Source organism: Rhagoletis pomonella, unplaced genomic scaffold, assembly GCF_013731165.1.
Source record: "Rhagoletis pomonella isolate Grant_MI unplaced genomic scaffold, Rhpom_1.0 Rhpom_scaffold_00003, whole genome shotgun sequence".
Lineage (NCBI taxonomy): Eukaryota > Metazoa > Arthropoda > Insecta > Diptera > Tephritidae > Rhagoletis > Rhagoletis pomonella.
Genome location: NW_023458557.1, coordinates 23,876,112 through 23,891,392, shown reverse-complemented (window position 1 = coordinate 23,891,392; position 15,281 = coordinate 23,876,112). Strand labels below are relative to the sequence as shown.

Sequence of the window (15,281 nt, the reverse complement as noted above, 5' to 3'; positions counted from 1 at the left end):
GCGTCGAAGTTCGCATTAAATTCAACGACTTGATCCGAACACCTAGTGAATAAATTCAAAGCTGACATTTTCATTTCTGTTCTTTCCGCAACAAACTACGAACTTACAAGCTCAGTAATCAAAAAATTTATTTGAATAACGGTTCCTAGAAAATGGCAGTATTCCGCGGAACAAATAGTGAAGAATGATTTCAGAGGAAAAAATTACGAATAACTGAAATTAAGTAATTTCACCAATAAATATAAGTATTTAATTTATTTGCTTAATTATGCGCACGAGATTAAATATTTTATTTTAATTGCCTACTTGGTTCGCTGCAAGTGTTGTACAAACAAGGATCCAATACGTATGTATGTACACGTATATTTGTATGATAAATGCAAGCAATGTATGTAAAGGCAAAATTTAATAGATGCATGTACTGAGACTATTGAGGTAGGTCAGTTTTGTATTAGGTCAACGACCACGAAAAAGGCACATAAAAAATTGAACAAATGTTGATATGTAATATCCCACTAGAACCTGAAGGGAGATCTCCCTATGTGAGGAATAAAAGAGTACTCCCCTTAACCTGATTTCTGAGCAATAAGAGAGATTTGTCGGTTTTGTACTCCTTTATTACTCGTTTAGGAATCAAATAGGAGATCTCCTAAGCGAGCGACGAAATAATACTCCCCGAGGCATGATTTGGGAGCAATAAACGAGATTTGTCGGTTTTGTCCTCCTTTATTGCTCGCTTAGGGGCGTAATGAGAGATATCCTAAGCGAGCAATTAAAGAATGCTCTCTGATGCATGATTTGGGAGCAATAAGCGAGATTTGTTGGTTTTGTACTCCGTTATTACTCGTTTAGGATTAAAAAGTGATGTCTCCTAAGCGAGAAATCCAAGAGTCTTCTTTTTGATTGATAGGAGAGCAATACGCACCTCGTTCAAAAGAAATTTTGTGTTTTCGAAAAAATTTATCATAGAAAAAAAAAACAACAGAAAATATTTCTTATAGGCGCATAAGGAGGACACAATAATCTAATTTGGATAGCACACAGATTTTAATAAAAGTCCGTTGGTATGTACCTCAACTTTTGTTTAAATATTTTAAGCATTGTATTACTTACAAATATACCGTTAAATACCTTTCAGATTGCGCAAATTAGTGTTTGCATTTAAGAACCCCCGGGTTAATAAATAGCAAAATCTATTTGGCTAATTTAAAATGTTCGTTATCATTTCTCTCTTATTACTCCTATAGGAGGCTTTCGGGATGCCTCTAATGGGAGCACTCTCTTATTGCTCGTTCGGGAGGTATATGGGATGTTTTCTATGTGCACTCCCTTGTTGTCTTTTTGGGAGGTTTCTGGGAGGTAACTATGGGAGTACTCCCGTATAGCTCCATTAGAAGGTTTGTGGGATGATAATTCTGTGTGTGCTCCCCGATTGCTCGTTTAGGAGGTAAAAGGGATTACTCCCCCTCCTAGGACATCCAATGTTAAAGGTAGTATACAAAATTACATGCTTATACACAGAAGCATAGGGAGCAATGGGGAGTATTCGTATACTCCCAAGGGAGTACTCACCGAGCAATCGTACGATGCTCCCAAGTTCTACTGGGATGTACTTATATTCAATATTGTAAATACACATAAACACACATATGCATATGCTTGCGCACTTTCATATATTTTCTACCTGATCAAATTTGAAGATCATCCAATGTCGAGTGCAAGACCTTAGCTCGGGTATGTAAGTTAATATGTATGTGCGAAACAAAATAATGAGAGACTGGAATAAATTGGAAGTATGTACGTTCTCGTATGCTATTTATGAGCAATTATCTAGTTATTTATGTATTGCACATATGTACTTATGTACGTACGTATTATGTACATGAGCACAAAAGAGCTAAAAACTATACTAATACCAAAAAATGTTTTGTGAGAACAAATTGGTAATATTACTACATCTATACATACATACATATATGTACAAAATCATATATTGAAGAAAGTGAAATTGGCGGGGAATTTAGATAACTTCAAAAATTGTATAACTCGGAAATAATCACTTTTGAATTTAAATAAGAAATGAAAGTTGAATGTCATGAGAGTATATGGGAAACAAATATTCAGACGAATTACGAAAAAACTCACTTTTTGTAAATGAAAGCTTCCACTCTCCAGTTTTCTGTTCTCGTGCATACATACGTCCGTGCTATTTTCTTTTTCACTTTGTGTAGTAATTTCCCTTACACATACCTTTTTATATATAAATTAGGTTTTACAGATATTTTTAAAAACGCCCGAATAATCAGCCCTAAGCACTCGTGAAATAAATATCGACTTTTGACGCACTATTTACTCTGGTTTTTTTCTCACTATTTTATTGAAATCACTACTTGCTCAACCAATATTTCACACGCACTTTGATTTGATGTATGTAAAAAAGGAAATACATATGTGGATGATAAAATTGCTTGTTGACAGAGTTCGACGGCTCGTTGGACCAAATCTCTGAGTGGCAACCCTCCTTTGTACGCCGGTGCAAACTCGCAACAAATATGACGTTTATAAAAGGTAGGAATAAAAGACGTAAAACGGTTATATTAGTAAAAAGACTAATTTTACTTTATTCTCAGGGCGGTTACAAGAAAGTACATCAAAGTGCGTAGGTTGCTGCTGCCTAGGTAGAACGGTCTGAAGCGCGAATGACTGATGTCAACGTAACTGATCAACTAAACTGCCCTCAAAAATCTGAGTTACATACTTATATAAGCATACAATATCGTAACGGAAACACCGGTTGCTTTTCGGTAGTTTGTCTCTTTGCAGCATACCACAGAGCCGAAAAGCAAGACAGTGTTTCCCAACTGTTGAAGGCTTTTGGCTTTAACAAACACACTGTTGAGCTCTTGTGTGTATATGCGTATGTCTATTTGTACGCTTGCAAATTTGGTGTAATAAGTCAAACGGAAATTATGCTGCAATGGGATAGCGAGAGGGTAGGTGGGTATTTATGTATATGCCGAATATATGTAGGTATATGCATATGCGTTGCGTATGATCGTGAGATTGAGGTAATCGCATGAAAAGGAAATGGCATAAACAAAAAAATTACTGCGCGCAAAAGAAATATTCTATATACATATGTTTATGCATGTATAAATATGTACGAATGTGGGGGTTGAAATTAGCAACTACATAGAGAGTGCAGTTGATAGTTATTGAACTGGATTATGCTGGGATAGCAGAAGAATATGAGATCCAAATAAACAAAAATGAGCGGGATGACTGTCTCAAAGCGTATTTACTGGAGCAGCCCAAAGTTATGTTATTACTTATAACTTACATATTTATAAAACTGCGTTATATGTGGAAATAATGTTGAGCGGCAGATTTGCGTACGTATGTCTGTATGTACCAAAGGGATGACACACGTTGCTGGAGACACAGCTGTTGGGGTTAATGACCGGCTTGGAATGTTAGCTCGGACATCTAATGAGTGTAATGGGATTTGTTCTTCTATAGATATGTACGTATGTACATGCATATACATTTGATAAGCTTATATATCTGTATATATAGGGGTGTGGGTACTTATCGTCTTGTTGTTTGGTGCTCCCTCTGCTTGTTGGTATCGATGTTGTTAAGCGATCTCTCTGCTGCTGATCTGCTGTCCAGCTATTACAACGCTTTTTTTCTTTATTAGATTAGGTTTATTCGTGCTGTTGTTTTTTTTTGTGGGTGACTTCTAGAGCTGGGTCGTAATGATTCCTTTAGGAATTAAATTACTCCCAATTACAGATTACAAGGAATTGTAATTAGGAATCAATTCCTTCCGTCCACAGCAAAGGAATCGATTACTTTTTCAATTTTTTGAAGTAATTTCAAATGTAATTGGGTTTTTCTTTAATTCCATTACAAGGAATTTCATATTGTAATTGGAATAAATTACGTGCTAGTAATGTAATTTTTTTTCCAATTCCTTTGAAAGGAATTGAAAATGTAATTGATTTTTTTTCAATTCCATTACCTGGAATTGCAAGAGTACTTTAGTTTTTCCAATTACTCAAAGGAATTGTAAAAGTAATCGGGAAACTGAAAGTTCATTCACGAATATACAATGTGGAATTTTTGTTGTGGTCAAAGATTAAAATCGAAAGCACACATTGGACATCTTCTATGTATATCTATATATATATAAAAATGTTGTGTTCGTATGTCACGGTCATCAAAACCCGAGAACGGCTGAACCGATTTGAATAATATTTTTTTTATTATTCGGTATAATACCAGAACCAATGATATCGCAAAAATTTGGTGGGTTGCCACCTATTTTAAAATTTAATTAATTTAAAATCAATGAATTATTACAATATGGGTATTAAGTTAAAAAGGGTTTAAGAAAGATAACTGCTGGAAGTATTTTTGACGAGGGTGGCCTCCTATTTGAAAATTTAAACTCAGTCAAATTGTTAAAAAAAATGAAATATTGCCATGTGGGTGTCAAACTAAAGAGTTTTAAGAAGGCTTACTGCCGAAAATATGTTTGAGGAGGGTTGCCATCTGTTTGAAAATTTAACTAAATTACATTGATAAAATAAATAAAATATTACAATATGGGTATCAAATTAAAAAGGTTTGAGAAAGATAACTGTTGGAAATATTTGGAAATTGTAACTCAGTTAAATTGATAAAGTAACTGCAATGTTGGCATGTGGGTGTCAAACTAAAGAGTTTTAAAAAGGCTTACAGTCTACCATGAACACTTCCAGAAATATGCAATATGAAAAGTTCGGTTTATATGGGAGGTGCCACACGCCATTCTCCAACCATGCAAATTTTTCTCCATGAGTATGGAATTGGTCTTATATATGTATATAGATATCACCATACCCAGTTCTAGTCCTCTACCACAAATATATGCAGTTTGAAAAATTCGTTTTGTATGGGAGGTGCCACGCCCCCTTTCTATATCGAAACTTTTTTTAGCTATAACCATCCTTGGAAAGCCTGCAGTAGAATCCGGAATTTCAAAAAAATCGGTACGGCCTTTCTCGAGCTTTGCGAACAGAAAAAAACGCCTTTCAAAATATATATTAGTATAGACTAGCCAAACTCTGCTTGTTTTGCGGGTTAAAACACTACTACCGATGAAAATCGATGGATAAATAAACAAGTTTGCAAGGGTTAAGTGAAAGTGCAATAATTTTTTGTATGAAATACTAGCAGGAAATTTAACAAAGCTATTGCAATTCAACAGTAAACAATTTTTTTTTTATAAATTTTTCGATTACTTTTTAAATTACTTTGAGGAATGGAATTGGAAAAAAAATCAATTACATTTTCAATTCCTTTCAAAGGAATTGGAAAAAAAATTACATTTTCAATTCCTTTCAAAGGAATTGAAATAAAAGAAATTACATTACTAGCACGTAATTTATTCCAATTACAATATGAAATTCCTTGTAATGGAATTAAAGAAAAAAACAATTCCATTTGAAATTACTTCAAGGAATTGAAAAAGTAATCGATTCCTTTGCAGTGAACTAAAGGAATTGAATCCTAATTACAATTACTGAGGAATGTAATTGTAATTGTAATGTAATTGCATTTACCCAGCTCTGGTGACTTCGTTTATATTTTGTTGTAAATTTATTTTCTTATTTAGGTGCACCAAATATATTTCCAGTATAGATTCTGGGATTTGTTTTTGATTTCCTGTCACTTTTATTTTGCGAGTAGTTGGGAATATTGTTTTTTTTTATGTTGTTCTTAAGCGCTGATTATGCACTGCACATACGCAAGTTTCTTTAATAATCGCACGGAATGAGAAAATAAACTTTTGGGCCGCCAAAGCATTGATTTAATACGAAAATTTATTCGGTGCCGGCTCGTTTGAATGGCGCCGAAGGACCATGTTTAGGTTTCGGGTATTAATGAGACACAGTTTCTGCTTGGTATACTTTCAGTATGTATCATAAGTTTATTTACAATAATAGACGCAGTTCACAAACTGTATTCAATTTATTAAACAATGGTTGTTTATGTGACGCGTTTGCTTTGGCGGCTGATGAGCGAGTGGCTCAGCCTTGCTTCGGTGGTTAGTAACTGAGCCGCCAATCGTTGATTGCCAATGTTGCCATGTTTGGAAAAATTAAAGGATGCAATGCCATATGAATGTGGGTATGTAGTTCATGTCTTCAACAGTTATGTATTAAGCAGTAAGATAATATTTCCGCATTCATTTAATAAACAACATCTGTATTACAAATAAGCGATTATTAATTTGCACGCCTCTCCTCTATGCCAGTAGTAATGGAGGCCAGAGCCCTAGATTTTCTTAATACAGCTGCTGCCTTTTGTTTTCTTTGACGCATCTTCTGAATATCTTTTTCGCGCTGTGGGATAACTTCTTTGGTTTCAAGAAGTCTCGGTGTACTTTTACTCATTTTGTGAGCCAAACATGAGGCACTTGTGCTTGGAATATCTACCACTATATTTGTCATTGCATCAGGGCCATTTGAATCCAGCTCCAATTGTTGCTGTGTTTTCGAAGCATCATTTTGTTTTTTGGTTCGACGGCTTCGTTTTGCAGGTTTGATGTCGATGATGTCAGATGTATCTGCCGCACTAGCCATAGTATCGATAGCTTTCTGAACACGTTTACTTATCTTTAATTCTCGAGGCTTAAGGGCACTCTTTATCGTAAAATAATTTCGAATACTAGCTTGCGTTTGCTTATCGTTCATTCTTTTTAACACGGGTTTAAGTACTGAATCCGTTTTATTTGCTGTCCAGCCGAATACTCTTTTTGTAAAAGCGTATAAAGAGTCAACATCGGGATAACCCCACTGGAACGCGGCTTTACTATCATCAACTTTCGGAAACAAATAGGCTTCAACAACCTAAAATTTGGGCGTAACGTTAATTATTACGTATATTACGTTATTGTAAAATGTTTTAAATTTTTAATAAGCTTACTGCAGGACTAGGAAATCCTTCATTTAATTCGATGTTATTCAACTTTTTTCTAAGCTTAAGACATGTGGAGCTACCAACAGGCTGGCATAAATTCTTATGTACTTTTAACCAGTCTCGAAAACGGTATAACGCAGAAAGAACAGCATCAGTTGTGGTGTCATTTCTGGTACACGATTCTTGTGAATTTTTTGATTTCAATGAGAATGTTGCTAAGATTTCCAATGCTGTAACAGTACCTATTCCATGTATCCCTTAAATCAGCAGTAAATATATATTTTTTAGGAATTCGAAAAATGCAACTATATAATTCTCCTACCTGTTGTATAGTCACTGCCTACAAGGCAAGCTAGTTGTATCAATTGCTCGCGATCGCAGTTAAAGGTGTGTCTAATTTTATCGGCTTCAAACTTCAAAACGTGTTTATTTTGCTCAAAGAAGTTCTTATATACTGTTCTACCTCCGAATAGCCAGATGTCACTGTCATCAGTAATCGTGCCATTCGTTAAGTTTACTGATTCTAGGAAGGCACACTGTGCTTCGGCCTCCATTGGCGCTATAATATAGGGGACACCAAAAAGCTTCAGCAACTCCTGACATTCGGTGTGCATGTTATGGGTAATTGCGGTGCCCATTCGATCTTGGCGGTTACGTTCGTTTTCTAAATCTCTTCGTTCTTTGACTAAATCTGATGCCAGAGACTGAAGTTGTTCGGTAGTTTTTTGTTGTTTAAGAATACCAACAGCACTTTTTGGTACATCCTAAATAAAACATTTATTAATATATACATATTCACATTTTCTTAATAGGTTTTTCTACAAGTAAATACAGCTATGTTCAAAATAATAGCAGTGCCGCTTGATCATTCCTATGAAACAAGAAACTCAAGCGTTACACATAAATGATGCATATAAAAAGGTAAAAAAAGTAGATTCTGGGTATTTCCACAATATTTAAGATTTCAAATATTAAGAAATTAAGAAGTATTAGTTCGGGCCAAACCGAACTTTATATACCCGGCGAAGATATCAAATATCCTCGTTTTAATTTTCTCTAAACTAGTACCTTTGCAGGAATAACTGAGGTATTTTTCCCGATTTCAAACGTTTTCGATAATATGCTCAGTTATACTTAAGTTGTGTTTTCGTATTCTCCAGCAAAAATATCCAGTAACTTGCCAGTAACAAAATTTCGGAGAGTAATACTATGTCTCCATTGTGAGATTTAATGAAGATTTAGCCCTCTGACGAGATTTGACGTTAAACCTTTTGAGATTTACCATATAAAATTAAATCTCGAAAGGCAGTAGATTTAAGTTAAATCTTCGTCAAATCTTCAATAATATTGATCAATAAGTACAATTTGTTGGATGTGGCAACCACAAATTCACATGCCATAAATCAAATGACATTTGTGTTTTCAGTATACAGTTGAGGACATTGAAATCTAGCCTATAATAAAAACATGAATTTTCGTATTTTTAGGGATTTTTATACTTTTGTTCGATTGGGAGGAAAATTAGTAATACATATTTACATAACTTTGGTTGTAATAAATTAAGAAAATATTATTTTAAAAACTAAAAATTTAGAAGAAGTGTTTTATAGTAATATCATGATATCGGAGAAGACTCTGCTCCGCTTTCTATAAGTCATTTACGCGCTGCGACAAATATTTATAAATTTGTAATTATATTATAATTATAAATTTCGGTAATGGTTCTGCTTCGATAACATTGCACCGAACATCCTCTAGAACTCAGTTCATATTCATGATATGCCCAAGGCCCACGATTGGATTTTCGGTTCCCTCCTATGAATAAGAGATTTCTACACAAATCTTTCTTTCCGCAAATGTTTTTTACCGTTTTGATAATTTTTCTTAAATTCGGGAAAATGATTCGGAATATGGTACCATTCTTTCCACTTTCCAAACTATATATTATACATACATATTCACCACGAATAAGAAGCCAATAATATTCAGAATTCATATAATGAAATTCCGTTTGGTACCTTCCTTTTATCTGTCTGTATATCAATGTCCGCAACTGTATTTATAAAATCATACATAAGCAAACGTCAAATATTTAAAAATGTGAACGTCAAACATATCTCGTTGTGGTAATGGAGACGGTTGTGATTTATCAACTGGATTTATTAAATCTTAATGGATAAATCTCTCAATGGAGACATAGTATAAGCCAATATTTACTCCCAATGAGAGAAACATTCAAGAATGTACGAAAACGCAAAACCAGCAAGAAGTTGCAAGTTTTATGGACAGATGATTAATTTTATTTTTCCGTCGCAATTTTCCAAGAAAAATTGTATTTCCCATCTTAATATATATTTAAATAGGGTTATTTTGTCAATTGCAACACTAAAAGCACCACAAACAATTCTTTTGGTAATGTGAATTGCAATAAGCATCATGCCATCAGCTATTTTTCTTACTAGCGGATAGTTACTAGTAAAAATTTATTCAGTAAAAATGCAGTAAAACTTGTAAGTTCAGCTCTCATTTTTGCTCTCTCAATTCTCTCTCTTTTGCTGGTTTCTTGCAAGTTTTTCCGTACGAAAACGCCTTCCAGTAAAAACCAGTTAAATTAGTACTGGATTTTACTGGATAGTGCGTACGCGAACAGGGCCTTAATGATATAATCAGTGTTGCCAGAACTTTTTGGGCCGACCGGCTAGATTGGCAAAAAAAAGCGGCTAAAAACGGCTAAAATGTTTTAGTGAAATTTCATATAGACTCTGGCAAAAAACGGCTAAAATGTTTTAGTGAAAATTCACATGCTTTATTTAAATAAATCGCAAGAAACGAAAGACTAGTTAACACCATTAATTTATATCGAGTATATATTCCTCATCATCAAATGAATCACTATTGTATATATCACCTGAATTCATTAATTTTAAGAGATCGTCATCTACAGTAAAATTATGGCAGCATTTTTCTTCACGTTTTAAACCGTATCTTATATATAAAATAGCGTATAACGTTTTAACGCACATTGGATTTCTTTGCTTAGTTTTTATTATATTCATTGAACTAAATATTCGCTCTACTTCTGCATTACTTATAGGCAAAACAAGAAAACTAAAAACTAGGTTGGAAAGGTCAGCAAAAGGGTTTTCTCCTAGGGCATTTCGAAATTGATAAACTTCGGCCCAAAATTTTACAGTTGAGTCTAAATTACTCCAGGTATGTAACGTTAACCGTTGCCATTGCATCTCTATGGATGTTATTTCGTCGGCATTATATTTGTGTTTTTGTTGCTGTAGTTGAACAAATACTTTTGGTTTAATTACTCTTAATGCATTTCCAACCGAAAAAAGTCAATTTTTTTTAGTGTGACAATATTTGTAGGGAGGCGTTGGCGTAATTCCTTTATTAAAGTGATAATAAAATAGCGACCATTTTCTCGAATTATTTTCTCGGCTTCGTGGTCAAAAGCGTTTGTGCTTACTTTTGTTTTTAAATACTCTTCAAAACTGTGATAAAACTGAGGAAATGGAGCAAGGTATGGTTCCAACGGGGAGCATATAGGATCAAATGTGTCCGCGCTAATAACCACTAGGGAGCATAGATGCGAAAGTAAAACATTGAGTTCATTAAAAATCTTCATTGGGTCTGCATTATTGCTTTCGAACAACTTGTTTACTTTTTGCACCTGAAAATTAGGCAAATAGTAAAATCGGCTAAAACGGCTAACTTTTTTTTACAAACCGGCTAACAAATCGGCTGCCGGCTCTCCGGCTAGTTGCTATCAAAACCGGCTAAATCTAGCCGGAAAACGGCTGAAATGGCAACGCTGGATATAATTGAACCAAGTTCGGTAGATATCGATAAAGTGGTTACCGCAATACACCTTGTACCAAAAAGTCTATAGCCTTATTTATTATTAACAGATTGTAGTAAATATCAACTTGCAGTAAATTAGCGTCCACAGTTATTGAAATATCGGTGTTTTCGTATTTTTGAAATTTACCGTTATACGGGAGGCGGGTGTAATTTTCGTCCGATTTGAATATTTTTCAACGAGTTGCTTTTCCGTACTAAGGCTATTAAGTGCACCGAGTTTGGTGGAAATTTATAAATCGGTTACCGAAATTCACATTTGTGGTCATAAGTGGCCCCGCTACGCCCTTTATCCAAAAATGTATAACATAATTTTCTGCTAAGTGGTTATTGATTTTATGTGAGTTAGCTGCACTAGTTACTGATTTGTCGCAGTTTTCGTGTTTCTGTAAATTACCGTTATATGGTAGGTGGGCGTGGCTATTGCCCGATTTCAAAGATTTTCAACAGATCTAAGCTAGACCCTAAGCAAGGAGAGTTTGGTGAGGATTGGTGTTTACGCTAGCCCCCTTCACCTTAAGTATGTTTATTGGTTAGAGAATTTCACTTGTAGATGTCGCTGTGATCTAAGCGGGAAGAGTTACTCGTTACTCGAGTTCCTTTTTCTCGAGTCCTGTTACTCGCCTCGGATGTTGGGTTTCGCCTTCTGCGATCACCCAACACTCTGCTTTTTTGGAAGAAAACTCCGAGAAAACAAGTAAGGTCCTCTAAAAACTCCTACATTGTATATATTTTTATTACAGCATTTTTTTATATACACATATATATGTATAATAAAGTGGCCGTTAGGCACTTATATATATATACATATAATAGTGAAAAGTGTGAAGTGTTTCATTTCATTTTTGAGCGAATTTTTTGCGGTTTAATTCAACCTCGAAGGACTTTAGGGATTCGGCACCTCCTCGACCCTCGTTTGCCGCGGAATTCAAGAGGAATTCCCGGCCCCCATTTCACCCCGTCCCGAACATGGTCCTTCGAGCCGGATTGGCTTGAAGTTTTTCGTGGTTGACCCACATTTGCTTAAAAATAAAATAAAAGTGAAGAATTCGAACAATTTTCAAATATAAACATTTTTTGATGAACTGCCAAGTTGCTTTCATAAAGGAGAATTTTTATCGCGCCCCCCGTTAACACGTTTTTTATTTTCTTTTAGACGTCGAATCGTGTGCAATTAAACATATCTTAAAGTTTGTTATATTGCATTCATTGGTGAAACCCGCCACCAACTTTTGTTTTTTATTACATTCCTTGGTGAATTCCCCACCAATTTGACGTTTCCGAACGCACCCAAAAAAAACTAAAATAAAAATAACCAAGAAATAAATTTTAAGCGACCTCTTTGCGAAAACGCGTGTTTTTTTGTGTTTTCTTTTGGGAAAATGCGCAAGTAATACGTTTCTCGCCGAAAATTATTTCATTTTACGCGTGAAATACGTACAACCCCACTAATTAGCAAACGTTGCTAAAACGCATTTTTCCCTTGTGCTTGTGGGTAAATACAAGCAAAACAGTGTCAAAAGCAACCTTAAAAGCCCCGGTAAGTTGCCATAAATCTCGTTGGAGTGGTTTTCCAACCATTTGGAGCTGGAGTGGAGCAAAGGGCGTCAAGTGGCCCCACCGACTGGAGTACCACCAGCAAAATAAATTTTGAACGAGCGGCTGCATACTAAGTATCTGAAGTAGTAAGTAGATTTGTAATACTAATTGGGTTTATTTGTAGAAACGAAGCAGCTAACAAGTGTTGAGGCAGTTGCAAAACCCAAAGCAGCAGCAACTGCAACCAAAAATTTGCCAGCGCTCCAGCAGCAGCAACTGTAACCAAAAATTTGCCAGCGCTCCACCAGCAGCAACTGCAACTACAAATACAGCAAGGCCCCCACCAAGTGGTCCACCGCGATAGCAAGTTCGCAACAACAAGGCCCCCACAAAGTGGTCCACCGCGATAGCAAGTTCGCAACAACAAGGCCCCCATCAAGTAGTCCACCGCGATAGCAAGTTCGCAACAACAAGGCCCCACCAAGTGGTCCACCGCGATAGCAAGTTCGCAGCAGCAAGGCCCCCACCAAGTGGTCCACCGCGAAAGCAAGTTCGCGACAACAAGGCCCCCACCAAGTGGTCCACCGCGATAGCAAGTTCGCGACAACAAGGCCCCCACCAAGAGGTCCACCGCGATAGCAAGTTCGCAACAACAAGTGGCCCACCGCGGGAAAACAGCCCCATTAGTGGCCAACAGAGTAAGCTGCAAGATAAGGTAAGGTGAGGAAATTGCATAAGGCCGTGCGTGACTACCATATACACCCCTTATATATACATACATATATTAAAAAAAAAACATATTTCCGTAAATAAACGGTATCGAAGTACGTATAAAACGTTTTTCGCGAAATTCGACCGGTAAAGTGGTGGAAGAATAACGGGAATTCTTTTGGAATACCGTATCCACACACCGTTGTGTTTTTATATAAAAAAAAGTGAAATTGTGGCACGAATTGCGGTACTCAGAGTCCGTTACGAAAAGGTGTTTTTTGTTTTGTGTTGTGAGCAAAAATCAAACTAAGTCGTCGAAGTTTCGACAACCTCAATTCTTGAATTTTGTATAGCTTCTTTGTTGTTGTATAAATTAAATAAATACTTTCTACAAATTTTTTCTGAGTTTTTCTACAGTTTTACGTTCTATACCGCGCCACCTTTATTAAAGTGTTTGACGTGATTTTTAAAATATTGAGAAAAAGTGGTTGAGGCAGAAGGCCCATATACGGACCACATTATATAGATTTTTTTCACATAAGAATCCCTCAGGTTGTGCGGTACACTGAGAGAAAACTCTTTTGATATAAGCTTAGTACAAATAACACGTGGAATTTTGAGAGCCATAATAAAGTTTTTTTTTGCTTGACTTAATAAATAAAACTTAAATGGAATATAGTTTGTGTATATTAACTGGATTTTAAAATTTATTAAAGAAAGTGTATAGAGAAGTTTGCGATAGTTTTATTTGTCGTCGGTGTTTATAATTCGCATTAATTGTAAATTCCCCCGAGGTTCTGTGATACAATTGACGTTTGTTTAAATTTCTCGTTTTAATTAAATTAATTTATAGTACGTTGTTTTGTCAATTTTTTGACGTCGTTGTCGATAATTTGCGAAAATAGAAATTTACCCCGAGGCTCAGTGGTACAATTGACGTTTGTTTTTAAATTTTTCGTTTTAATTAAATTAATTTTCAAAAGATGGCCAATGTTAATGATTTTTCGCGGGCGTGTGATGCATTGTTGGAATTCGAAGCGGCCTTCAACAACATGCCGTGTAGCAGCCATTCCATTTTTTCGCTGGAGATCCAAAAGGAGGAACTGAAGGCGCACTGGGTCAAGGTGAAGGATGCGTTCGATGACTACTCGAAAAAGGTGTCGGACGACGAAACAGGTCAGGCTGCACTTCGGCTGGCGAAGTGCAGATACCAGGATTGCTACTCAGCATACTTGACGTGCGGTGCATTGATGGGAGAGACGGCTCATAACCTGACATTCACGCAGCAAAGTAGTTCGACAGTCAATCCGGTAAATCGCGAGATTGAACCACCAGCCCGCTCGGGTATCCACTTACCTCCATGTGACACAACATTTTTTTACGGTGATTACATGTCTTGGCCATCTTTCCGCGATTTGTTTACCGCAATTTACATTAACAATTCGCGTTAGACCCCGGTAGAGAAATTGTACCACTTGAATCAAACGATCCGTGGTGAGGCGAAAGATATCGTGAAAAAATCGCCTTTAACTAACGATGGTTTCGCGACTGCTTGGCAAAATTTATCCGACCGCTATGAAAATAAAGAGGATAATGGTAAATAGCCAATTAAAAACGCTTTTTAACCTACCATCGGTAGCGAGCGAACGCGGTACGGAAATTAAAAATTTACAACGGGCAGTTAATAATTGTATATCGGTTTTAGAAATGTACGGGATTGATATCGAGAACTGGGATGCGATCTTTGTGTTCTTAGTATCGAGTCGGTTACCGGATACCACCCTGGCGTTGTGGCAACAAGGCATTGTGAGAAAGGCGGAAATTCCAAGGTGGGAGGAATTAGACAGCTTTCTCACAAGTCGGTTCCAGACGTTAGAAATGGTGTCCGATATCCGAAGTGCACGAGCAGTAAAGCCTGTACCTTTCGCAGCCGCCCGCATGCAGATTATGCCCCGAACAATCTCATGCACTAAACGGCTGCCCCAAATTTCTGGCAATGCAAGTTGAGGATCGCCTCAACTTAGTCAGAAAACACAACTTGTGTATGAACTGCCTAGCGCATTCACACACCGCGAAGGATTGCAAGAGTCCGTTTAATTGTTGGAGCGGCCATCAGAGGCATCATTTACCACTACATCGAACTTCAGCTCCACAGAAGGCCAACTCGTTGTTGTTGTGGTACTCGAAGACGA

At 36.4% G+C, this 15,281-nt stretch overlaps 1 protein-coding gene across 1 annotated transcript in view; it reads right to left on the bottom strand.

Annotated features, from left to right (window-relative positions):
• Positions 1–1,621: 1,621 nt before the first annotated feature.
• LOC118735081 (DNA repair protein complementing XP-G cells homolog) overlaps positions 1,622–15,281 on the bottom strand; it is a 170,476-nt gene continuing 156,816 nt past the window's right edge. Inside the window, exons 6-9 of the mRNA XM_036464691.1 lie at positions 7,292–7,733; positions 6,976–7,226; positions 5,610–6,899; positions 1,622–3,748 (exon numbers count right to left, since the gene is read on the bottom strand). Of these exons, the coding sequence (XP_036320584.1) occupies positions 6,276–6,899; positions 6,976–7,226; positions 7,292–7,733 (1,317 nt within the window). The 3' untranslated portion in view covers positions 1,622–3,748; positions 5,610–6,275. The remainder of the gene's footprint in view (positions 3,749–5,609; positions 6,900–6,975; positions 7,227–7,291; positions 7,734–15,281) is intronic.